Raw genomic sequence first — 26,400 nt, 5'->3', positions numbered from 1 at the left:
TGTCTTCTTTTGTATATATATATATATAAATGTATGTCTTCTTTTATATATATATACATAAATGTATGTCTTCTTTTATATATATATATATATAAATGTATGTCTTCTTTTATATATATATATATATATATATATAATGTATGTCTTCTTTTATATATATATATATATATATATAAATGTATGTCTTCTTTTATATATATATATATATATATATATATATATATGTATGTCTTCTTTTAATATATATATATATATATATATATATGTATGTCTTCTTTAATATATGTATAAATGTATGTCTTCTTTTATATATATATATAAATGTATGAATATGTATAAATGTATATGTATTATATATATATAAATGTATGTCTTCTTTAATATATATATATATAAATGTATGTCTTCTTTTGTATATATATATATATATATATATATATAAATGTATGTCTTCTTTTGTATATATATATATATAAATGTATGTCTTCTTTTATATATATATAAATGCATGTCTTCTTTAATATATATATATATATAAATGTATGTCTTCTTTTGTATATATATATATATATAAATGTATGTCTTCTTTTATATATATATATATAAATGTATGTCTTCTTTTATATATATATATATAAAATGTATGTCTTCTTTTAATATATATATATATATATATATATATATAATAAATATATGTCTTCTTTTAAATATATATATATAAATGTATGTCTTCTTTTATATATATATATATATATATATATATAAATAAATGTATGTCTTCTTTTATATATATAAATGTATGTCTTCTTTTGTATATATATATAAATGTATGTCTTCTTTTATATATATAAATGTATGTCTTCTTTTATATATATATATAAATGTATGTCTTCTTTTATATATATATATATATATAAATGTATGTCTTCTTTTAAATATATAAATGTATGTCTTCTTTTGTATATATATATAAATGTATGTCTTCTTTTATATATATATAAATGTATGTCTTCTTTTGTATATATATATAAATGTATGTCTTCTTTTATATATATATATATATAAATGTATGTCTTCTTTTAAATATATATATATATATATATATATATAAATGTATGTCTTCTTTTAAATATATATATATATATATATATATAAATGTATGTCTTCTTTTAAATATATATATATATATATATATATAAATGTATGTCTTCTTTTGTATATATATAAATGCATGTCTTCTTTAATATATATATGTATATAAATGTATGTCTTCTTTTAAATATATATATATATATATATATAAATGTATGTCTTCTTTTATATATATATAAATGTATGTCTTCTTTTGTATATATATAAATGTATGTCTTTTTATATATATATATAAATGTATGTCTTCTTTTATATATATATATATATAAATGTATGTCTTCTTTAATATATATATAAATGCATGTCTTCTTTAATATATATATATATATAAATGTATGTCTTCTTTTAAATATATATATATATATTATTTTTTACTTATTTTTTATTTTTTTTAAATATCAAAAAATTGAACTCAACATGAGCTTTATTATTCCATCATGCCAAACTATTCCTGGAAAAAGATATGGCCTCTATAGTAAACAAACATACAGTATGAGACTGGTTACTCATTTTGAGGGCATGCAGTGTTGGTCTTTTGCCACTAGAGGTCAGTGGTGTACTATTAACAAACAAGTATCCTCTTACACTGTCAGACAAATAGTGTATAAATATATATATATATATATATATAAATGTATGTCTTCTTTTATATATATATAAATAAATGTATGTCTTCTTTTGTATATATATATAAAATGTATGAATATGTATAAATGTATATGTATTATATATATATAAATGTATGTCTTCTTTTATATATATATATAAATGTATGTCTTCTTTTGTATATATATATATATATAAATGTATGTCTTCTTTTATATATATATATATATATATAAATGTATGTCTTCTTTTGTATATATATATATATATATATATATATATATATATATATATATATAAAATGTATGTCTTCTTTTATATATATATAAATAAATGTATGTCTTCTTTTGTATATATATATATAAATGTATGAATATGTATAAATGTATATGTATTATATATATATAAATGTATGTCTTCTTTTATATATATATATAAATGTATGTCTTCTTTTGTATATATATATATATATATAAATGTATGTCTTCTTTTATATATATATATATATATATAAATATAAATGTATGTCTTCTTTTATATATATATATATATATATATTTATATATATATATATATATATATATAAATGTATGTCTTCTTTTAAATGTATGTCTTATATATATAAATAAATGTATGTCTTCTTTTGTATATATATATATAAATGTATGAATATGTATAAATGTATATGTATTATATATATATAAATGTATGTCTTCTTTTGTATATATATATATATATATATATAATATGTATATATATTCTTTTATATATATATATAAATGTATGTCTTCTTTTGTATATATATATATATATATAAATGTATGTCTTCTTTTATATATATATATATATAAATGTATGTCTTCTTTTGTATATATATATATATATATATAAATGTATGTCTTCTTTTATATATATATAAATGTATATATATATAATAAATGTATGTCTTCTTTTATATATATATATATAAATGTATGTCTTATTTTATATATATATATAAATGTATGTCTTCTTAAATTGTATATATATGTATGTCTTCTTTTTGTATATATATATATATAAATGTATGTCTTCTTTTATATATATATATAAATGTATGTCTTCTTTTATATATATATATATATAAATGTATGTCTTCTTTTATATATATATATATATAAAAATGTATGTCTTCTTTTATATATATATATATATATATATATAAATGTATGTCTTCTTTTATATATATATATATATATATATATATATATATATGTATGTATAATATATATATATATATATATATATAAATGTATGTCTTCTTTAATATATGTATAAATGTATGTCTTCTTTTATATATATATATAAATGTATGAATATGTATAAATGTATATGTATTATATATATATAAATGTATGTCTTCTTTAATATATATATATATAAATGTATGTCTTCTTTTTATATATATATATATATATAAATGTATGTCTTCTTTTGTATATATATATATATAAATGTATGTCTTCTTTTATATATATATAAATGCATGTCTTCTTTAATATATATATATATATAAATGTATGTCTTCTTTTGTATATATATATATATATATAAATGTATGTCTTCTTTTATATATATATATATATATATATATGTATGTCTTCTTTTAAATATATATATAAATGTATGTCTTCTTTTATATATATATATATATAAAATGTATGTCTTCTTTTAAATATATATATATATATATATATATATAAATGTATGTCTTCTTTTAAATATATATATATAAATGTATGTCTTCTTTTATATATATATATATATATATATATATATAAATGTATGTCTTCTTTTATATATATAAATGTATGTCTTCTTTTGTATATATATATAAATGTATGTCTTCTTTTATATATATAAATGTATGTCTTCTTTTGTATATATATATAAATGTATGTCTTCTTTTATATATATATATATATATAAATGTATGTCTTCTTTTAAATATATAAATGTATGTCTTCTTTTGTATATATATATAAATGTATGTCTTCTTTTATATATATATAAATGTATGTCTTCTTTTGTATATATATATAAATGTATGTCTTCTTTTATATATATATATATATATATAAAATGTATGTCTTCTTTTAAATATATATATATATATATATATAAATGTATGTCTTCTTTTAAATATATATATATATATATATATAAATGTATGTCTTCTTTTAAATATATATATATATATATATATAAATGTATGTCTTCTTTTGTATATATATAAATGCATGTCTTCTTTAATATATATATATATATATAAATGTATGTCTTCTTTTAAATATATATATATATATATATATAAATGTATGTCTTCTTTTATATTTATATAAATGTATGTCTTCTTTTGTATATATATAAATGTATGTCTTTTGTATATATATATATAAATGTATGTCTTCTTTTATATATATATATATATAAATGTATGTCTTCTTTAATATATATATAAATGCATGTCTTCTTTAATATATATATATATAAATGTATGTCTTCTTTTAAATATATATATATATATTATTTTTTACTTATTTTTTATTTTTTTTAAATATCAAAAAATTGAACTCAACATGAGCTTTATTATTCCATCATGCCAAACTATTCCTGGAAAAAGATATGGCCTCTATAGTAAACAAACATACAGTATGAGACTGGTTACTCATTTTGAGGGCATGCAGTGTTGGTCTTTTGCCACTAGAGGTCAGTGGTGTACTATTAACAAACAAGTATCCTCTTACACTGTCAGACAAATAGTGTATTTGTATATATATATATATATATATAAATGTATGTCTTCTTTTATATATATATAAATAAATGTATGTCTTCTTTTGTATATATATATAAATGTATGAATATGTATAAATGTATATGTATTATATATATATAAATGTATGTCTTCTTTTATATATATATATAAATGTATGTCTTCTTTTGTATATATATATATATATAAATGTATGTCTTCTTTTATATATATATATATATATATATAAAATGTATGTCTTCTTTTGTATATATATATATATATATATATATATATATATATATATAAAATGTATGTCTTCTTTTATATATATATAAATAAATGTATGTCTTCTTTTGTATATATATATATAAATGTATGAATATGTATAAATGTATATGTATTATATATATATAAATGTATGTCTTCTTTTATATATATATATAAATGTATGTCTTCTTTTGTATATATATATATATATATAAAAATGTATGTCTTCTTCTTTTATATATATATATATATATATATATAAATGTATGTCTTCTTTTGTATATATATATATATATATATATATATATATATATATATATATATAAATGTATGTCTTCTTTTATATATATATAAATAAATGTATGTCTTCTTTTGTATATATATATATAAATGTATGAATATGTATAAATGTATATGTATTATATATATATAAATGTATGTCTTCTTTTATATATATATATAAATGTATGTCTTCTTTTGTATATATATATATATATATAAATGTATGTCTTCTTTTATATATATATATATATATGTATGTCTTCTTTTGTATATATATAAATGTATGTCTTCTTTTGTATATATATATATAAATGTATGAATATGTATAAATGTATATGTATTATATATATATAAATGTATATATTTTATATATATATAAATGTATGTCTTCTTTTGTATATATATATATATATAAATGTATGTCTTCTTTTGTATATATATAAATGTATGTCTTCTTTAATATATATATAAATGTATGTCTTCTTTTGTATATATATATATATAAATGTATGTCTTCTTTTATATATATATACATAAATGTATATATATATATATATATAAATGTATGTCTTTTTTATATATATATATATATATATATATATAAATATATATATATATATATATATATATATATATGTATGTCTTCTTTTATATATATATATATATATATATATATATGTATGTCTTCTTTAATATATATATATATATATATATATATATAAATGTATGTCTTCTTTAATATATGTATAAATGTATGTCTTCTTTTATATATATATATAAATGTATGAATATGTATAAATGTATATGTATTATATATATATAAATGTATGTCTTCTTTAATATATATATATATAAATGTATGTCTTCTTTTGTATATATATATATATATATAAATGTATGTCTTCTTTTGTATATATATATATATAAATGTATGTCTTCTTTTATATATATATAAATGCATGTCTTCTTTAATATATATATATATATAAATGTATGTCTTCTTTTGTATATATATATATATATATAAATGTATGTCTTCTTTTATATATATATATATATATATATATAAATGTATGTCTTCTTTTAAATATATATATATAAATGTATGTCTTCTTTTATATATATATATATATAAATGTATGTCTTCTTTTAAATATATATATATATATATATATATATAATATAAATGTATGTCTTCTTTTAAATATATATATATAAATGTATGTCTTCTTTTATATATATATATATATATATATATATAAATGTATGTCTTCTTTTATATATATAAATGTATGTCTTCTTTTGTATATATATATAAATGTATGTCTTCTTTTATATATATAAATGTATGTCTTCTTTTGTATATATATATAAATGTATGTCTTCTTTTATATATATATATATATATAAATGTATGTCTTCTTTTAAATATATATATATATATATATATATAAAAATGTATGTCTTCTTTATAATATATATATATATATATATATATAAATGTATGTCTTCTTTTATATATATATAAATGTATGTCTTCTTTTGTATATATATAAATGTATGTCTTTTGTATATATATATATAAATGTATGTCTTCTTTTATATATATATATATATAAATGTATGTCTTCTTTAATATATATATAAATGCATGTCTTCTTTAATATATATATATATAAATGTATGTCTTCTTTTAAATATATATATATATATATATTATTTTTTACTTATTTTTTATTTTTTTTAAATATCAAAAAATTGAACTCAACATGAGCTTTATTATTCCATCATGCCAAACTATTCCTGGAAAAAGATATGGCCTCTATAGTAAACAAACATACAGTATGAGACTGGTTACTCATTTTGAGGGCATGCAGTGTTGGTCTTTTGCCACTAGAGGTCAGTGGTGTACTATTAACAAACAAGTATCCTCTTACACTGTCAGACAAATAGTGTTTCATTTCTACCTTTGGGTACAAGCTGTTGCTGGAGCTTTAGCAACAATAGGTCCAAAAAATATGATCTGGAAGTTTCTAATATTATAAGTGGAGAGTAGGGATTGGGCAAAAAATAACTTCAGAAATGTATTCAATAACCATACCTTAAAAAGTAAGTTCACATTGCTATTTAGTTGAAACAATGTGCACACAATTCAAAATGTTAAGTCGTCTGAGCTTTTTCCTAATTCAAAAATGTATGTAGTCTCAACTTGTTCACTTTACAAGTCATGTTGGTAAAAAACATTCAACATTTGAAAAGGTTATCTCAACCCATAACTGTTGTTGGCTCAAGTTATTATTTCTCACTCGGGTCAAGTTGACCCAACTTTCCTGCTGATCAAATTACACAGTTAGCTCGACCCTTTGCAACTGTTCTACTTGACCTCGTCATTGTTGGCCTGACATAATACCACACAGCTGTCAGTCCGACAATTAAATACACAAGAATCTATTTTTAAAAAAACTATTAATTTTTCCAAACTTGTACACAAAGATCTATTTTAAAAAGAACATTTACCTTGTAACAATGAAAATGTTGCCTGTAGACACAGTGAAGTGAACACTATGTAATGCTACTAATTATCGTATTATTAATATTTTCCCAGAACCAATTCTACTGCTATACTATCATAACTTGGAAAAGTAGTTCCAATGGATTTTTACTGGTTTTGAGTTCGACAAAGATTATTATCCTTCTAGAACTCAAAAATATTTAATTTGACCAAACAGCTTGGAGGAAGACTGTTGGATGCAGTTGAAAGCTCCAGATAGAATCTGTCCTCAGGCCTGTTCACACTTAGTAGTACAACGTGGCGGCCATGATGGAGTTGAAAATTAACCACCGGTGGAAAGAATTCCCCAAATATCCCGCTGAGGTAGAGGAGCTCCTAAATTGCAGATGTTTTGCTTTGGTGGTATCAAAACCTGCTCACATAAAAGGAACTCATTTTCCATGGAGGAAAAGTTACCAATTGGCATTAGTGCAAGTCGTAAAAGGTCCCTGGGTTTGGGCTTGCAGAGGGAAAGAGGAAACCCTGACTGGTGTTGAATTAAAAACCATGTGGGAACACATCAGTACACCGCATCCCATGCACTGCCTGCAAAACAACAATATTCAGCATTCAGCGTCAATACCCTCAGTGTTCATGCCAAGCTATTGTACGTCCCTGCCGGTGAGGTGTCAACAATAATCCCTTTGTTCCTTTTGTTTTTTATTGCCTCGGGCTGTTTATATCTGCTATGTGTTACTAAATCCTGGTGGAGGTGTTGATGTGTGTGTGTGTGTGTGTGTGTGTGTGTGTGTGTGTGTGTGTGTGTGTGTGTGTGTGTGTGTGTGTGTGTGTGTGTGTGTGTCTGTGTGTGTGTGTGTGATCCCGCTGACATTTGGCCGTTGCCTGTTTTTCTGTTTTCGCACAAGTCCTTCCTTCATCAGGGATCAACCGGGCCCTGGCATGTGTTTTTTTCCAGCATTAGCCGTCACCTTTAATCTGAGATATGGGCAAAAAACATCAACACCTCCACCAGGATTTAGTAACACATAGCAGATCATCAACAATATCAATAAAGAGCACAATAGTGATTAGAGAAGGTGGGGATTACCCTTAATCTGGAGTATCTATGTGTGTGTTTAAAGGGGGCAGATCCCACAAATCATCCATTGCATTTAATTCACACTGACACCTCACTGAGAGAGGTGTAATCTGATTGTTGGGGGAGATTATATGTGTGTTTTAAGGTTTGGGAAGGGGGGGTGGGAAGGGGGGACTTGACCAATGATCCTGAAGATCACAGTGAAAATTACTGGCATAATTGCCAAGATGATCTGACGAACAGATGTCTGCGAGGCCCTTCACGGCCTGATGCAGTCGCCCCCCCCCGGGCGCTTGTTATTGGGCACGACCTTTGGTGCCTCCTGTTTTGTCCACGCAGAGGAGAAAAAAAGTTTTTCTTGTTGTTGTTGTTGGAATCATGTGTGGGGAAGACGAGCAGCCAGATGATGGCAGCATTTCTGCAGCGTGTTATGACACAGGGGCCCTCTGACGCATTCGCTTTAGTCATTCCCCCTCTGTGAGATGGCTGTCTTTCATTCAGCAAGAACATTTTGTGAATGTGCAGCAAAGTGAAAGAATATCACAACCACAGAGAAACCCCCCCCCTCCCTACTTCAGCTGTTTTTTTTGTACATTGTAAAAGCTAAATTCTTTCAAATAAACTCAATAACTACTACCAAATATGGACACTGCTGTAGTGTGTTGATGGGAGAATAGATGGGAGTTGAAATGGGAACATTAAGATCCAGTTGGAGAGGAATACCCACAGGTTTAAATATAGGCCTCCTTACATAACAAGTGGGACATCAGGGCTGTTTACACTCTCACTGCCTCAGCAGCATTATGTTACACCTTTCAAATCCTCATCAATCCAAACTGGCTTGTCAATCACACATAACAATGAGGAGGTATTATTATTATTATTTTTATATTCCTTTATTGATCCCCATGGGGGAAATTCAAGTGTTGCAGCAGCTCAACTACACAGACACAGACAATAAATACACATACTATACAACTACACAGACAATAAATACACATACTATACAACTACACAGACAATAAATACACATACTATACAACTACACAGACAATAAATACACATACTATACAACTACACAGACAATAAATACACATACTATACAACTACACAGACAATAAATACACATACTATACAACTACACAGACAATAAATACACATACTATACAACTACACAGACAATAAATACACATACTATACAACTACACAGACAATAAATACACATACTATACAACTACACAGACAATAAATACACATACTATACAACTACACAGACAATAAATACACATACTATACAACTACACAGACAATAAATACACATACTATACAACTACACAGACAATAAATACACATACTATACAACTACACAGACAATAAATACACATACTATACAACTACACAGACAATAAATACACATACTATACAACTACACAGACAATAAATACACATACTATACAACAACTACACAGACAATAAATACACATACTATACAACTACACAGACAATAAATACAGACAATAAATACACATACTATACAACTACACAGACAATAAATACACATACTATACAACTACACAGACAATAAATACACATACTATACAACTACTATACAACTACACAGACAATAAATACACATACTATACAACTACACAGACAATAAATACACATACTATACAACTACACAAATACAGACAATAAATACACATACTATACAACTACACAGACAATAAATACACATACTATACAACTACACAGACAATAAATACACATACTATACAACTACACAGACAATAAATACACATACTATACAACTACAGACACAGACAATAAATACACATACTATACAACTACACAGACAATAAATACACATACTATACAACTACACAGACAATAAATACACATACTATACAACTACACAGACAATAAATACACATACTATACAACTACACAGACAATAAATACACATACTATACAACTACACAGACAATAAATACACATACTATACAACTACACAGACAATAAATACACATACTATACAACTACACAGACAATAAATACACATACTATACAACTACACAGACAATAAATACACATACTATACAACTACACAGACAATAAATACACATACTATACAACTACACAGACAATAAATACACATACTATACAACTACACAGACAATAAATACACATACTATACAACTACACAGACAATAAATACACATACTATACAACTACACAGACAATAAATACACATACTATACAACTACACAGACAATAAATACACATACTATACAACTACAGACAATAAATACACATACTATACAACTACACAGACAATAAATACACATACTATACAACTACAGACAATAAATACACATACTATACAACTACACAGACAATAAATACACATACTATACAACTACACAGACAATAAATACACATACTATACAACTACACAGACAATAAATACACATACTATACTACTACACAGACACAGACAATAAATACACATACTATACAACTACACAGACAATAAATACACATACTATACAACTACACAATAAATACACATACTATACAACAAAATAAAGGAATATAATCACTCTGCTGCTGAAATAAGAAACATAAAACGATTTGCTTTTCTTACAGTTTGCAGGAATTGCTGTTATTCAACTGGCTTGTGACTTTTTCTTTTTTTTTTCTTTATTATTATGCATGCCTTGACTCATCCCAGCAGCCAATGGGGTGCGTGGGCTGTGCGTAATGGAGAGGCACGGCCCCTGCAGCATGCTCCTCCTCCCTATGACTCCAGTGTTTTATTCTGTTTTTAGCAGCAGCAGCGTCACATGTTGTTATTCTCCAGGATCAGATCAGTCTCCCTGGTCTGGTCGGACGCAGGAGAAGTGTCTGCAATGGATTAGATCATCCATTTCATCCAAGCGCCATCTCTTTGGAGTGATTTGGCTGTGCGTAAAATCAAAGAAACGCGCCTCTTGGGTATTTGGAAGTTGAGGTAAGGGGAGAATAAAAAAGAAGAAATGGCAAGTCCTCCTCATCCTCCTCATCCTCCTCCTCACCTGTCTCCAAATGGGACGATAGGGGTGAAGAAGTGTGGGTACCTGAGGAAGCAGAAACATGGGCACCGGCGGTTCTTCGTCCTCCGAGAGCCGACAGAGAGCTGCCCTGCGCGGCTGGAGTACTATGAGAGTGAGAAGAAATGGAGGAACAAGTCTGTCGCCAAACGTGTCATAACTTTGGACTCATGTCTGTGCGTAAACAAGCGAGCCGACGCAAAGCACAAGCACCTCATCGCCCTCTACACCAAGGACGAGTACTTCGCAGTGGCTGCGGACAGCGAGCAGGAGCAGGAGGACTGGTACACGGTGCTGACAGATCTCATAGCCGAGGGGAAAGTGTACGACAGCCCAGCTTCCACCTCCTCTTTAGTGGGCTTTGAGGAAGCCAGCTATGGACTCATTACCCCTGCAACAGCTGCTTATAAGGAGGTGTGGCAGGTCAACTTGAAATCCAAAGGCCTGGGTCAGATCAAGAACCTCACTGGAGTGTACAGGCTGTGTTTGTCCAGCAGGACCATCAGCTTTGTCAAACTGAACTCTGAAACAGCCGCTGTCAGTTTACAGCTCATGAACATCAGGCGGTGCGGCCACTCTGACAGCTTCTTCTTCATAGAGGTGGGCCGCTCGGCAGTGACCGGGCCCGGGGAGTTCTGGATGCAGGCGGAGGACTTGGTGGTGGCACAAAACATCCACGAGACCATCCTCGAGGCCATGAAGGCCATGAAGGAGCTGTCTGAGTTCAGGCCGCGTAGCAAGAGCCAGTCCTCCAGCACCAACCCCATCTCTGTGCCCACGCGGCGCAACCTCAATAACCTCCCCCCCAGCCAGACGGGCCTGGTGAGGAGATCCAGAACAGATAGCATGGCAGCTACGTCGCCGGGGAGAAAGTTCACGTCCTGTCGGATTAGAACAGCCAGCGAGGGGGACGGGAGCGTGACCCGGCCCGTGTCCATGTCAATATCTGTCAACGGGAGTCCCACCAGTCCAAACTCTGGGAATCACCTCATCAGGTCCCACACCCTCAGCAGTGGGCGCACCTGCAGGATGCTAGATTCCTCCTCCAGCCTGCATCATAGCCGGTCCATGCCGGTGTCAAACTCCCCGCCGGGCACCTCCAGCCCCATCAGCATGTCTCCCAGAGGGGGGGCCAGAATCTGCACTCCTGACAAAGCCAGGCGGCCTTTCAGCTGCAACGCCTCAATCTCCGGCTCCCTCAGTGACACTGGCTTCATGCTGTGTGACGATTACAGCTCCAGCCCTTGTGAACTCCGATTCATCCCCCTGACCCGCAGCGACACCCCCGACTCTCTGTCCAGCACGCCCCCTTCCCGTGACATCAGCGACCCTTGTGGCTACATGATAATGGAGGGGGCGAATGGCAGCAGCTCAGGGGCTGGCGGCGACAGCTTGGCGCAAGACAAGGCTTACAGGAAGCGGACGCACTCCCTCACCACTCCACGTCAACAGAGGGTGGTGGCACCGCTGTCCTCCGCCTCCCTGGATGACTACACGCTCATGAGGATGGCCCACGGACAGAACTCTCACTCCGCCTCGCCCAAAGTGTGTTACCCAGAGGATTATGGAGACATTGAAATCGGTTCGTCCAGGAGCTCCAGCAGTAACCTTGCTGATGATGGCTACATGCCAATGACGCCAGGTGTGGCAGCCCAGTCGGGCAAGGTAGACAACTACATGCCCATGAGCCCCATGTGTGTTTCAGCACCGAAGCAGATTGTGAACCCTAGGGTGCATCCTCAGGCGGCTGCCAGCGGTGGCTACAAGACCAACTCCCCCTGCAGCAGCTCTCTGGAGGACAACGGCTACATGAGAATGTGGTGTGGCTCCAAGTCCTCCATGGAGAGCCCAGACAGGCACGGTGAATACATGAACATGTCGCCTGGAAACCCCCATCCACTCCAGACACCCCCTGACTACTACTTGGGCCTGCTAGCGGGTGATTCGGCGTCAGTGAGGTCAGCGTACCAGGCCGGCTCCCTCACGCTCCCTGCTAAACTTCAGTCCTCCAAGAATGAGGAGAGCAGCCAGTACGTGTTGATGAGCCCTCAGAGTTTGAGGCAGAGGGCGGGGGAGTCGGACTATTATTCAGTGATGCAGCCCAGTTCAGCACAGACCTCACCGCTGAGCCCCTCGGTACCCTCCCCAGTCAGACACGGTCGGGTGGAGAACCTGCCCTACAGGGGGAGGCTCGGCAGGCCTAACCGGCTATCCCTGGACACCCTGAGGACCCTGCCCAGCATGAACGAGCACCCCCTCCCCGGAGAGCCCCGGAGCCCTGGAGAATACATTAACATTGACTTCAGCGGCGCCAGATTCTCCCCGCCCTCTGTTGTCTCCACAGAGAGCCAGTCCTCATCGCCGGGCTCCAGCGGTGGGGGCCCGGGGAGGTCCTCTCTGTCAGACTACATGAACCTGGAACTGGGCTCACACTCACGCAAAGAGGCTCACACTCCCGCTGAACGCTTGGATACACTCCCAGAGTTATCCATGTGCTCAGAGGAAGATGGAGTGTACCATCAGGATGGTGAGAAAGGGTGTCAGGGCCTCGGTGATGAGGTGAAAAATGACTACACTGAGATGACATTTGGGATGACCAGCTCGCCCCCACAGCTTGTTCCTCAGAACACAGCAAGGTATGTGTAACTGTGCTGGGAGGGGATGAATGAATGTCAACACTGATTCAAGAATGAACAAATATCCTCCGTTGATTTCCTCTTAATAAAGAGGCAGATGGCATGGGAATTGTGAAAAACAAATGTGACTAAACATGAAGTAGCCAAAATATCCTGAATATTTTAGGAATTTGGTATTATTTAGTTAGAAGTTTTATTTTGCTAGCATGAAGGTGAAATGTATTTGCTGACTAACCATGTCATATTTTGAACTTTGTTCCCTAGCTGCCAGAGCAGCAGGGAAAGCAGGCTCTCCCTGGAAGACCAGGGGGTCCCAGAAAGCATTGGGGTCTTCCTGCTTGGGGCCACCTCCTCCCCCACAGTGGACCCCGACTGTTCCGCCAAGGTGATCCGGGCCAACCCGCAAGGACGTCGTCGCCACAGCTCCGAGACCTTCTCCTCCACCGCCACCGTGACGCCGGTCTTCCCCTCCTTCGCTCGCGGCGACGCGATGAAGAGGCACAGCTCTGTGGAGAACATCTCGTCCCGGAGCAGCGAGGGCTCGGACGAGGAGTACGGCAGCCCTGTGAACCGCCAGAGCTCGGCCGCCTACCCGAACGGGCTGAACTACATTGCCTTGAACCTGCTGGACAACAGGGACGTGGAGAAATGCGAAGACCTGGCCGGCTTCAAACCCACAAGCAGCTGCAAAGGGGGCATCAATGGATTACACAGCTCACCATATGTCTGTTTAGGATTCAAGGAGGCTGCAACCACTGCCAAAGGTGAGTGAGGAGGCCGTCAGATGTGTTACTGCTAAATAATGTATCCAAACTTTCAGCTTAAAGTCCAGCAGCTGTTATTGTTTGGGGGGAAGACAGTGTTGTAAGGGTTGTGAATTTGTTGCTCTTTTTCTTTGAAACAAATGAAAAAAGCAGTTTGGTTTTACAGAGAGAAAAGAGAGCAGCCAAATGTAAGAGAAGAAAAACAACGATGAAGGCAAACTTGTACTTCCTCCAGAAATTCAAACTGGCTCTGGGGATTTCAAAGTACATATGTAGGTGGTGCTGATGCAGCCTTCGCGTGCTGCTCCTAAGCTCCAACTTCAGAGTGCTTTCATATTTTGTAGCACACGTAACACTTTTTTTGCCGACATTTGAAATTAAACAACAGAGTGCCATGGGGTGGTGGTGTCGAATGAAGAGTGACTTCTGTTTTTATTTGCAATCAATGACTTTCAAAGTTTTTGGGCTCATTCATATTTGGCACTTCCAATATTTCCTCACAGCATTCAAACGCAGCACAAGGCTGCTCTGAAACGTGACCAAGCTGAGAGCTCTGAAGTAAACAAGCACCGCGGCTGAGCAGGATGCCTCGCTCACTGCTGCTGCTAGTGTGGGCTGCAGATACTAAAAAAAAACACAAGTAGATATTGGAATTCCACCAACGCTTATTATGAATGAAAGTTGTTTGCCCAAAAAAACAAGAATGAGAGACTACAGATTCATTAAAAATAAGTTAGATCACAAGTAGTGTTGAGGCCTCCTTATGTCACACTGAGCCGCAGGCATTTCCGGCTGTTGTTTTTCAGTTGGGTAGGCTTTAGGATGTGTTGCACATTAATGTGACCCCTACAGACCTCTTATTCCCAGCATCCCATTATCAATAACCGCGTCCCAGAATATCCCAGTGATCCAAATAAAGCTGTGGCGTGGGATAGCAGACGGTGTAAACAAGGAGGGAAAGCATAATGTTGACATTAAAGCCAAGTTTTGAGTTTTCCCCCTTGTCGTCAGCTCACATGGGTTTGCAAGCACATAGAAGGGGGGGTGGGGGTTTGTACACTGACATGTGAGGCCCCGGCACAAGTGGATATGTGTTTGTGTCCTTGTAGGCGGCGAGAGCAAAACAACAAAGTGGGCGGGTTGCTATGCGGCCATCAGGTAACTGGATGTCACGGTCCACATTCCTGGCCGAGCCGGTTTTGAAAAGTGGCTGCGAGAGGGGCCTGTTTTTGTCCCGGCTCCGGGCCGTTTGAATAGAAAGTGGCTTTTATTTCACCACCTGGCCCTCCCCCCTGTGTACTGGGAGAGAGAGACGTTATATAGTGTTTTATTTTGAACACAGCACAGAAAAAAATGTTCATGTCATGTTCAGCCCCCTCACGGTATGGAAAATCAATTATTTTCATTTTTGCACACTTTAAATGTGTGGCATCCTTGACAGTGACATGACTCTAGTCAAATGTTTTTCAGCTAAAATGACTCAACAACGTGAGCTCCCGTGTTTGTTTGTTTTTATCTGAGCTGCCTTGGTTCGCACGTGCTCTCTGCTCGTGTTTTGAGAGAGTACAAATATTTTTTTATGGCGCTGATAAAGCTTGAATGTACTTGAGGAGGGAGAGGAAAAAACAGTCAAGCACATACATGTGTACTGTTGCACGTACGCCTGCAGAGCAGTCGGGTGTGTTTTACTCCCGGGGACCTTTTTTTTTCAGTGGGGGTAGTGTGCATCCATGAAAACACTTGGCAGAGATGTGCAGAGAGAGAGAGAGAGAGAGAGAGAGAGTGAGAGTGAGGCCTGTTTTGTTTTCCAGTGCCTGACTGTTTGTGGGAGAAGGGTGAACGAATGCGTGCATAATGGGGCGGCATGGCACGTGCACGCTGCTGCACTTCTGCCTCATTAGGCTGTTCACTTAGCAGAAGTAAGACGAGCAGAGAGAGGGGGGGGGGGGGGGGGGAGACGGAGCACAGTCTTGTATGCTCAGTAGAAAGAGGTGGGGGGGGGGCTTTTGAGGCGACAAACAAACTCGCCAGTGAGGCCCCCTTGGACCGTGGTGCATTCTGGGAGAACGCGTGGGACGGGCGGGCCCCCGATGACTTGTTTACTGAACGCTCAGTCCTACTGCTCTATGGGGCAAAGCAGGGTGAGGGAGGTCAAAGTACGCCACCGGGGGTTTTTGGTGCCGGGCCCCACTGGGGGAGGGCTTTGGTTTCGTGTTTATCAGGCCGGCACACTCGGGGGGGGGGCCCCATGGACCATGTGCCATCCTGATCCAAAAGTCTGCAGGTTTTCATTCCAGCCAGTCAGTCAAATGGAGTTTGGCTGTTTTGCCGTTTGTGGTGGACAAGCAGCAAATGAAGCCGACTTCAGGATGTCTCCAAACCCGAGTCTAGCCCCATAGACCCCCTGGAGCCGACCACTTGAGCTTCACAACCGCTGCTATGGGTGACGTCACGTACACTAAATCCATATTTTATTCACTCTACGGTGGTGGAATGCCAGTGCAGGAAGATTAAAGCACAATCAGCACCAAGTGCCCCTTGGAATTTTGCCCCCTACCTCAGACCCTCGTGACAGCCCCCTTTTGGCGAGAAACGTGACCGCCCTCCTTCCTCGTCAACAAAACCCTGGAGTCATAAGCTTTTGACAGCTGGATCCGTTCTCCCGGCGCTCCGCCTAGAGGCGGCTTAGATGTCCTAACGCCTGGCACACGGGTCAAGGCGTTTGTTTACCTCCCGTCCTGTCGGCGGGCCAGCCCATGTGACCCGAAAGGTTATGCGCTTACCTCTGCTCTCCGTCTCTTGTCGTGGGCCCCGGCTAGCCACAGCTCAGCCGGGCGGATGTTCTGTACCAGACCCAGATTAGCCAAGTCAGCCGTCTCCGTTTCCGCCTCCTCGTCTGACTAATACTTTTATCTGGCCTGGCGATAACCTCCCTCTGCTCCCTCTGTGACGCCTCGAGAGGCCCGATTGCGGCGCGGCGCAATGATTCTTTAACACAGTTCGTCTTGCTGATTTCATTGCCTTTTACTGGCAGTGTTCGTAGTCATCATCAGGCATCACACTAGGTAGAAGGTAGGGGGTGAGATGATTAGGGGGCTCCAGGTCCGGAGGAGCCCTGCTGGGACTCTGCAAGACCCTCCTGAGTGCTTGTGGCAGATGGCCACTCTCCAGAGGGCCAGTATGTGAGAGTGTGTGTGCAGATGGAGGTGTGGGGGCGAACGAGGGGGTTAAACACCTGCCAGTCTGCCCTGTCTTCACACACATGTAAACACCCTCATTTCCCTTCCCTTGACCACATCAGCACATCCGTACCACTGTCTCTTTCTCACACGCACGCACACACACACACACACCCCTAGCTACTCACCATCCCCGTCGCTAATGACGGCCCGCCATCTGCCGCGCCCCCCCCCAGGCTGCCGAGAGCACGACCATCAGCCATCGTGTGTGTAATTCATCGGCCAGATTAAGAGGCATTCATGTCCGTCGGCTCAAATCCCGCTCGCACTTATTCACTCGGTAGTAGCATGAGTGATGTCATCGCTAGGGAGGTGTTGTGGATCCAAATACACCCGGAGCATGTTGCGTATATACCCACGTTATTTACACTTCCTGTTTCATGTGTTTGCGTTGCGATGTTAAGGGAAGCGAAAGGGGTCTAGCCTGCACAGCCATGCATCCCTAACTCGCTCTGAGCACGCTCAGTAGACGGGGCTGTGATTTGGACGACATGATCTTGGAGGCCTTCTTTTTCTGTTTTTTTTTTATTTTTTTTATTGATGTTGCTCACCCACACTGCTACTTAAACATTTGCATAGAGGCTCCACTTTTTCCACTGCTGGAATTTTGGCCAACATCATTAAACCTGATGCTGCATCCCTGCACACACACACACACACACACACACACACACACACACACACACACACACACACACACACACACACACACACACACATCCATAAAGCTGTTGAATAGTTAATTTATGACCGCGTCAGACCGGCGTTGAAGCCGAGATATTACAAAACGTAACAAAGCAGGCTCTAGTGTCAGAGTTTCCAGGCTGTGTGTGTGTGTGTGTGTGTGTGTGTGTGTGTGTGTGTGTGTGTGTGTGTGTGTGTGTGTGTGTGTGTGTGTGTGTGTGTGTGTGTGTGTGTGTGTGTGTGTGTGTGTGTGTGTGTGTGTGTGTGTGTCATGGCACGGGGAGGTGGGGGGGCTAAAGTAGGCCGGGATGTTCCAGACAGAAGCGCTAGCTGCTAGATAACTGCGTGGCCAGCGTTGCCCACATTTAGCCAGCAACGGCTCCAGATGAGATTACAGCCCCTGCAGGCGAGATTAGACGGTCAGTGGTAGATCAGCGAGGGCTGGCGGCTACTCTGCGGTCAGCGGCTGACTAATATGTGATGCAAGGTGTGGGCATTTTGTGCCGCTTTAGACCGTCCACGTCTGCATTTCATGGCAATTGAGCACAAACCAAGCTAGAACCAAAATAAATCTGTCTAAATTGGCTGTATAAAGATAAAAGCATCAGCAAAAACGGTAATATCTTCTCTGTTTAAATAGGGGATGTTTTAAAGGGACAGTTCACCACAAACGCATATTGCCATATAATCCAATTATGGCCAGTATCTCCAAAACTTTGCAACTCCAACCAAAACAATCTAGATTGACCAATAGCACTACACGTTAGAGGATAAATATGTGTTTTTGATTTTGGGGTGAACTGTCCCTTTTAATAGTCAATTATGTAAAATACAGGGACTTATTTTAGGATTTAGTGACTTAACATCCAGTGTCCTCAACTACCCCGACCCTTCTCTGTTTACCATTTTATCATTTTAAAAATAGTGTTATGATAGTGCTTTTTCAAGAACGCTCCAAAAATGGCCACTTTTCAGCACCGGAGAAAAAACAGCCTTGCTCTCAGGCTTCCAGTTGACCCAGTGTCCCTCCCTCCCTCCCCCCCCCCCGACCACCACTCCGACTTCATATAAATCCTCCCTTCTGTCTGCTTGCGCTGCCACCGACCCCTCCACCACACACACACACACACACACACACACACACACACACACACACACACACACACACACACACACACACACACACACACATTTGAGTGGCCCCACCATCCTTCATAATTATCAATGCAACACAAATGCAGCGTTAACTTTCTCTGTATAATATCAGAGATGGATCAGCTGCTGTACTGGTAGCTGGCTCTCCTCTGCTCGGCGTGTGTCCATAGCAACACGGCAGCGCTACAGCAGACCCCCCCCCCATCACTCTATCCCAGATTATGTAATAAAGACTGCTGCCGACCAGCCTCCCACTTCCAGCCCCCCTTCTGTCGTCCTTCAAGCAGCTTCCCCGGGCAAAACAGCTGGTGTGTTAAGAAATGAACACACACACCATCAAACATACAGGATTGGTTGACCAGTCCAGGAGTGAGCTTAAAATTGTGGCCGCAAGGAACCGAAATTCCTACTAAATAACGTCATTAAACACAAGTAATACGCACAAACAATCAGGTAACCACATCCCAAATCCCTTCTATTGAACACGTGTGTGTGTGTGTGTGTGTGTGTGTGTGTGTGTGTGTGTGTGTGTGTGTGTGCAGCACTCGGTGTTCTTGTTATTCAAGCTGCTTTTCCCAGTGTCCCTTGTTATTGTGGAACAGAAACGGCAGCCTAATCTGAGTTCACACTGTACAGTATGAGAGTGTTCTCTCAAACCCTCTCAGGTCTGCAGCTTCTCAAAGGTCTGCGTTGTTGGCACTGGTGTTGTTCGTGGGAAGATTTGTTTTACATTACATGGCAACCCACAAGGAAGTTTAGCGCAGCGTACCAGCAAAGGCAGGAAAAAAGAAGAATTGAATGTAAACAATGCAAGATTTAGATTATTTCTTTAATGTTTTATGAGGAAGGAAATGCATTGGACATATTGGTTTAAGCTTAAAAGATTCACACTATGAGTTCTGGTGAGCAACGCAGAATTTGAATATGACTTTTGTTTGTTTACAAAAAGACTACAATAAGTGCAGCTTTAGGTCTTCATGTATATTTCATCAAAGTAGGCCTTCAGCTGGTCCAAATATATTTATTCACCTCCATATACCTCATTTGTATTTTATATGTCAAAACATTTTCTTGACAGTTGGATGAAAATGGCTACAAACGCTCATCCTATCGTTGTTAATAGTATGTGATTGTATTAGCCAAAGAGTTATGAAATGATATTTCCACTAACTCCCTCTTTTTTTCTCTCTGGTTGTCTCTTTCAGACTGAAGGACTCCTCTCTCCTCTGAATTGGCGTCTTCACCAACCTGCTGCTCAAAAATAGAAAAAAGACTCCTCTTTGCCCTTCCACCGGGCTTTGTGGCCCTAAAAGACTGTCTGGACCTTCAGCAACACTCACACACACGTAGGAAACAATGCAGGTCACCGTTTATGCATGTCATGAGTTTCGCTGAAGGCAGGACAGGTGTGTTCGTGTATATGTGTGTGTTTGTGTGTGTGTGTGGAGGGGGGGTGTTTGTGTCGTGTATCGGAGCATCTCATGTTCCCTGCGCTTACAAAGGCCATCTCATCTGTGACCCACATTTTGGCGCAAGCACAGAAGCAAAGATAGTCAGATAGTAACAAAACTCTAATGGTACCCAGATACTATTTATCTACTTGAGGGCAGTTTTACGACTGCCCTGTGTGAGTGCGAGTGTGTACAACCAACCGGTATGACAGTGAACAAAGTAACTTACCATACATATGGCCCAGGGAGCGAGGATACCAAGGTACACTGAGTATATAACTATATTTAGATGAATATGTTATTTATTTTTGGAAGATGAATGTCTGATAAGACCTACTCGATGCCTTAATGTCTATACTGTCCTTATGTTTTCTATGAAATAAGAGATAAATATTCTATTACGGTATGTCTGTGTGGACCTACATCTCTATATTGTTATTCTGTTGTGTAACTTAAAAAAGCTTACCAGTTAAGATATTATTTCAGAAATATACAGTACAGTGGGGCTGCTTGAGATCTGATTTATCGTATTGATATTAAAGTATTTTCTTAATTACTAATTTCTTATTTATTCTAACGTAGTTTATTTTCTGTCCAATCAAAGCGCTGGACTTAGAGAATTATATTTCTAAATGTCGTTGAGAGTTATGCATGTCTTTATAACTCGGCTCAGACCCCCAACACCAGGCATCTGAATGCACTGTACCTCCCACAGTTCCTCAGTTCACTTGAGCCCGTAGACCTCACACACTCCTACCTTCAAACCTGTACGGCCTGCCGCTGAGGCCGCTCTGCTGTGATGTCATTGGACGGTACAACTGTATAGTTGAGGTGACGACAGAGGGGGGGGAGCCGATGAAAAATGACACATTTGGGGCACAGTGGAGACGGTTTATGGTCAACCATTGAGGGCTGAAGTGAGGGGCGTAGGGCCCGACAGTGACGACGGTGCTGGACAATCCATGAAAAAGTAGAATCCACATCTGGCACCATCATGGAGGGTCACTGGAAATCCAGCTGTGTGGAAAATAAAGCTGTATTGCAGATAGCATAACAAGTTTGATCTGGCCAAAGGGAATTATGTAATGTTACAAGTTAAAGCAAAACTATGTAACTAGCCTATATCACTAAGTGACACCTATGTAATCACAATGACAGGATAATGCTAAAACAAATTATAATGCTTCGCTGATAAATTCAAATTTTGAATAGTTAGAAAAAGAACGTCTTATTTCTTTCGAAAGTAACATAGTCTCGGAAACTGAAACTGAAGCTTTGACCCTCCAAAATGGCCACCAGACGGTTAGTTAACATCATCTGAAAGCCCTCTGTAATGGACTGTTTGGTCCTTGAGTCGTCCACTGTGCCAACTCCAGCAGGCTCACAACCTCCTTTAGTGTACAGTAGATTGTAAAACTTTAAACCATGTCTGAATGTATCGCTGGGCTGGTCGGAACACCACACAAACATAACATGGGTAACGGTTTTTGTCAGAGCTGAATAATATTGGAGCTGTACCATGCTAAGTTGTGGTATCTATTTATCTACAGAGTCTTGAATGTGTATATTTTGTACATAGAAAGAGTTTAACTAAAAATAATCTATTGAAAATACATAGTTCTTAGATTTTACCTATGTTGCAATGATATTCCCGTGTAAAGACTTTGGCTACGGATTTTTCAAAAGGGGATGGGGTTTTTGCTTTGGGGTTGTACAGTGTATTGTATGCTTTTATCCCTCACAGTCTGACTATATGAAAAAAATAATAATCTGTCTATTTTATTATAGAGATCTCTTTGCCTTGTTGACACACTTTACCTAACGGCATATGCAATAGTGACATGAATACAATCTAGTTTACAACCGTGGAACCAAATGTAACATTGCATTGATGATTTATTTTCTTCTTCTTGTGGCGAGCAGAAGATGTTTTTCTCCGTGTACATTTCTCTTTCTGCCAAGTGTTTTGTTTTTCTGTCGCTGGGAACTTTGTTCTCGACATGTCTCAAAGCGCTTTCCCCATTTCTCTGTCCATGGACAGACGGATTGATCTTGGATTGACTCAGTCTGAATGCTTCGTTGTCTTCCATTGTACATAATTCAATATACTGTTTATTGTGATGCTCACAAGAGATGATTATAATGATTTATAAATTCTGGTAGTCAAGTATTGCTTTTGTCTGTATTGATTATGGATAGCAACCTACAGAAATAAATGAATTTATTTAAAGAATTACAACTTTGTCTTTATTTTTTATTTCCACAAATAATATATCATGCAGTCTAAATGAAAAATCGTATGACTGTGGTGTAACTTTAAGGCCTTCTTAATACAATGATATTGTAAAAAAAGGTAATACAAAAATTATATATTTTTTTTATAAGAAATACCCATTTCTAGCCGTACAGTAAAGATGCATATTGGAAAATATAAATAATTGTTGTTTTTGTTTTACAAATATCGTTTATACTTTTGAAAGGTTTTAAAGCAAGCCTGTTGCTTTTTCTTGTTTTATTTCCGATATACATAAACAATCATTATTGGATTATATCGCAACGTGCTAATATTAGCTACCGTGAGCTATTGGTCATACCAGACCAAGTAAGGATGAAGCAGAAAAAGAGTGTCTTGAATTGAACCAGGATTTGTTTATTGCTTATCAATTCAACTTCTAATTTGTAATAAGAAGAATGATTTATTTTGTTTTACAAGTCTAACATAGCGTCCCTTTATTTGTTTTTCTTCTGACGACTGATTTAAATTGATTTAATAACATCAGTTTTATATTGCCTATAAGTATGATGTTTACAGACAACTTTGTCAGCCTAAACATTTTGACAAACTGTTTTCAATGATATAATCTTCCTCTATACCACTAATTATGAACCTCGCAAGACTCCAAATCCCATCCTGCCCCTCTTCTTCTCCCTCCCTCCCTGGAATGTCATGAATTTGGCACAAAGTCTAATAGCTTCCCGACTGCGTGTCAAGAGAGGCGGATATCCTACTGTGGCCCCGACCTGCAGAAGAATGAGCTCCGGACGACACTTTCTCTCTCCGTAATAGTGTTTTTATTTCAGACAGAGGCCAAGGGCGGGAAGCTCATACTGAGCCAATGACTTCCTGTAAAGCCACGCGTCTCCAGAAAGGACCACGTAGTCAGAGTCTGGAGGTCGGCAGGTTCAAAGCTTGAAGCAAACAACACATTTCACCTGTTTCCATCTCCCACATGCAGCTGTTAAACAGGGACATTGTGTTTCTTTGCAATGCAGTTATCTTGTTACACGTGTTCATTGTGAAATATAGGAATTTTTTCCATTGACAGGGTTGACCTAAAGGTTCAATTCACAATGTTTTTTCCAAGGTTTTGAGACTTTTGCTGTCAATGATAAATGGAATCGTGTTTGTGGTATTTAAAGGAATAGTTTATGTTGTGGAGAGTTAAATACGCCTGACTCAACGATAATATCTGTACGTTACGTATGGAACCAAAGCTAAGGACTATTAGGGGAATACACCTAGCTGCATAAAAACAGAAATTCTAAGAACTGCAATTTGTTCTGTTGTTTATCAAGAATTAGTACAGCATGTTCCCCCCTAAAACCCACAAACTGCCTTCATATTATTAGTGCTAATTAGTGAGATTAGTTGTGCTGGTAGGCAGGTATTTGGTCTGGACAAAGCCGGGCTAGCTGTTTCCCCCTGATTCCAGTCTTTGCTAAATTAGACTAACTGCTAATATGCAGCCTCACTGATTCAGTCTGTGTAAAGGCTCGGTTGAAACAGGATTGAAACCCAAAAGCATAGGGAAGAAAACAGACAGGGGAAATGTTAGAATAGGAAGTGGCTAACATTGCGACACATGTGTTTAGTCAGCCTGGGTCTCACTCAGTTTGTCCCCTAAAAAAACACAGAACCCTCTAAATTATGAAAGATATCCCACACTCACAATGTGATAATGATGCAGTTGCTTTAATATTCTCTATGGGCATCAAGTATCTCCAGTACAGACACAAAATGAACACACACACACACACACACACACACACACACACACACACACACACACACACACACACACACACACACACACACACACACACACACACACAAGCAGCCACTGAGGGCACACCTCTGGCTGATGTGTATTAATTAGCAGTGTGACACTGTCAGTGGGGCTCTGCTCTGCTGCCAGGCAGAAACCAGCCTTACATAACCCACCACCACCGAGCCACCAGGAGGGACACAATGTTCCTCACCCTTCTCGGCACTGACTGTCCGCCTGACAAAAAAAACAACATTTCTTTTTTCCTTCCCTTTTTTTTTTTTCTTTTAACGAAATCTGTATTGGCACATTTGTGCTACGAAGGCAAACCGCAGGAGAAGGACACGAAACCAGAAGTCTTTGTTGCACCATGCTTTTGTTGTTGCTTGCTCGACATAAAGGGGAGCTTGCTAAAAAAAAGTGTGTCAGGGAAGTGAAACTCTCGAGCCTGCGAAACAGCAGTTTAAAGGTTCCTAAAATACAGTTTACAGGATGCTCCTTTGAAGTAATTGTGTGTGTGTGTGTGTGTGTGTGTGTGTGTGTGTGTGTGTGTGTGTGTGTGTGTGTGTGTGTGTGTGTGTGTGTGTTTGTCTATCTGATCTATTCCTGGATGCCCTCAATTATTCCCAATTTTAGAAT

At 36.7% G+C, this 26,400-nt stretch overlaps 1 protein-coding gene across 1 annotated transcript; it reads left to right on the top strand.

The window, feature by feature from the left end:
- Window positions 1-11,536: 11,536 nt before the first annotated feature.
- Window positions 11,537-23,954, top strand: LOC129111725 (insulin receptor substrate 2-like). The gene is made up of 3 exons (XM_054623798.1): window positions 11,537-14,422; window positions 14,687-15,186; window positions 21,470-23,954. Exons 1-3 carry the CDS (start codon window positions 11,733-11,735, stop codon window positions 21,472-21,474), a joined length of 3,195 nt encoding a protein of 1,064 aa, XP_054479773.1. The 5' UTR covers window positions 11,537-11,732; the 3' UTR covers window positions 21,475-23,954.
- The last annotated feature ends 2,446 nt before the right edge of the window (window positions 23,955-26,400 follow it).

This window comes from Anoplopoma fimbria, chromosome 22 (assembly GCF_027596085.1).
Source record: "Anoplopoma fimbria isolate UVic2021 breed Golden Eagle Sablefish chromosome 22, Afim_UVic_2022, whole genome shotgun sequence".
Taxonomy (NCBI): domain Eukaryota; kingdom Metazoa; phylum Chordata; class Actinopteri; order Perciformes; family Anoplopomatidae; genus Anoplopoma; species Anoplopoma fimbria.
The sequence above is the reverse complement of the archived record's forward strand: the minus strand, read 5'-3'. Positions and strand labels throughout refer to the sequence as shown.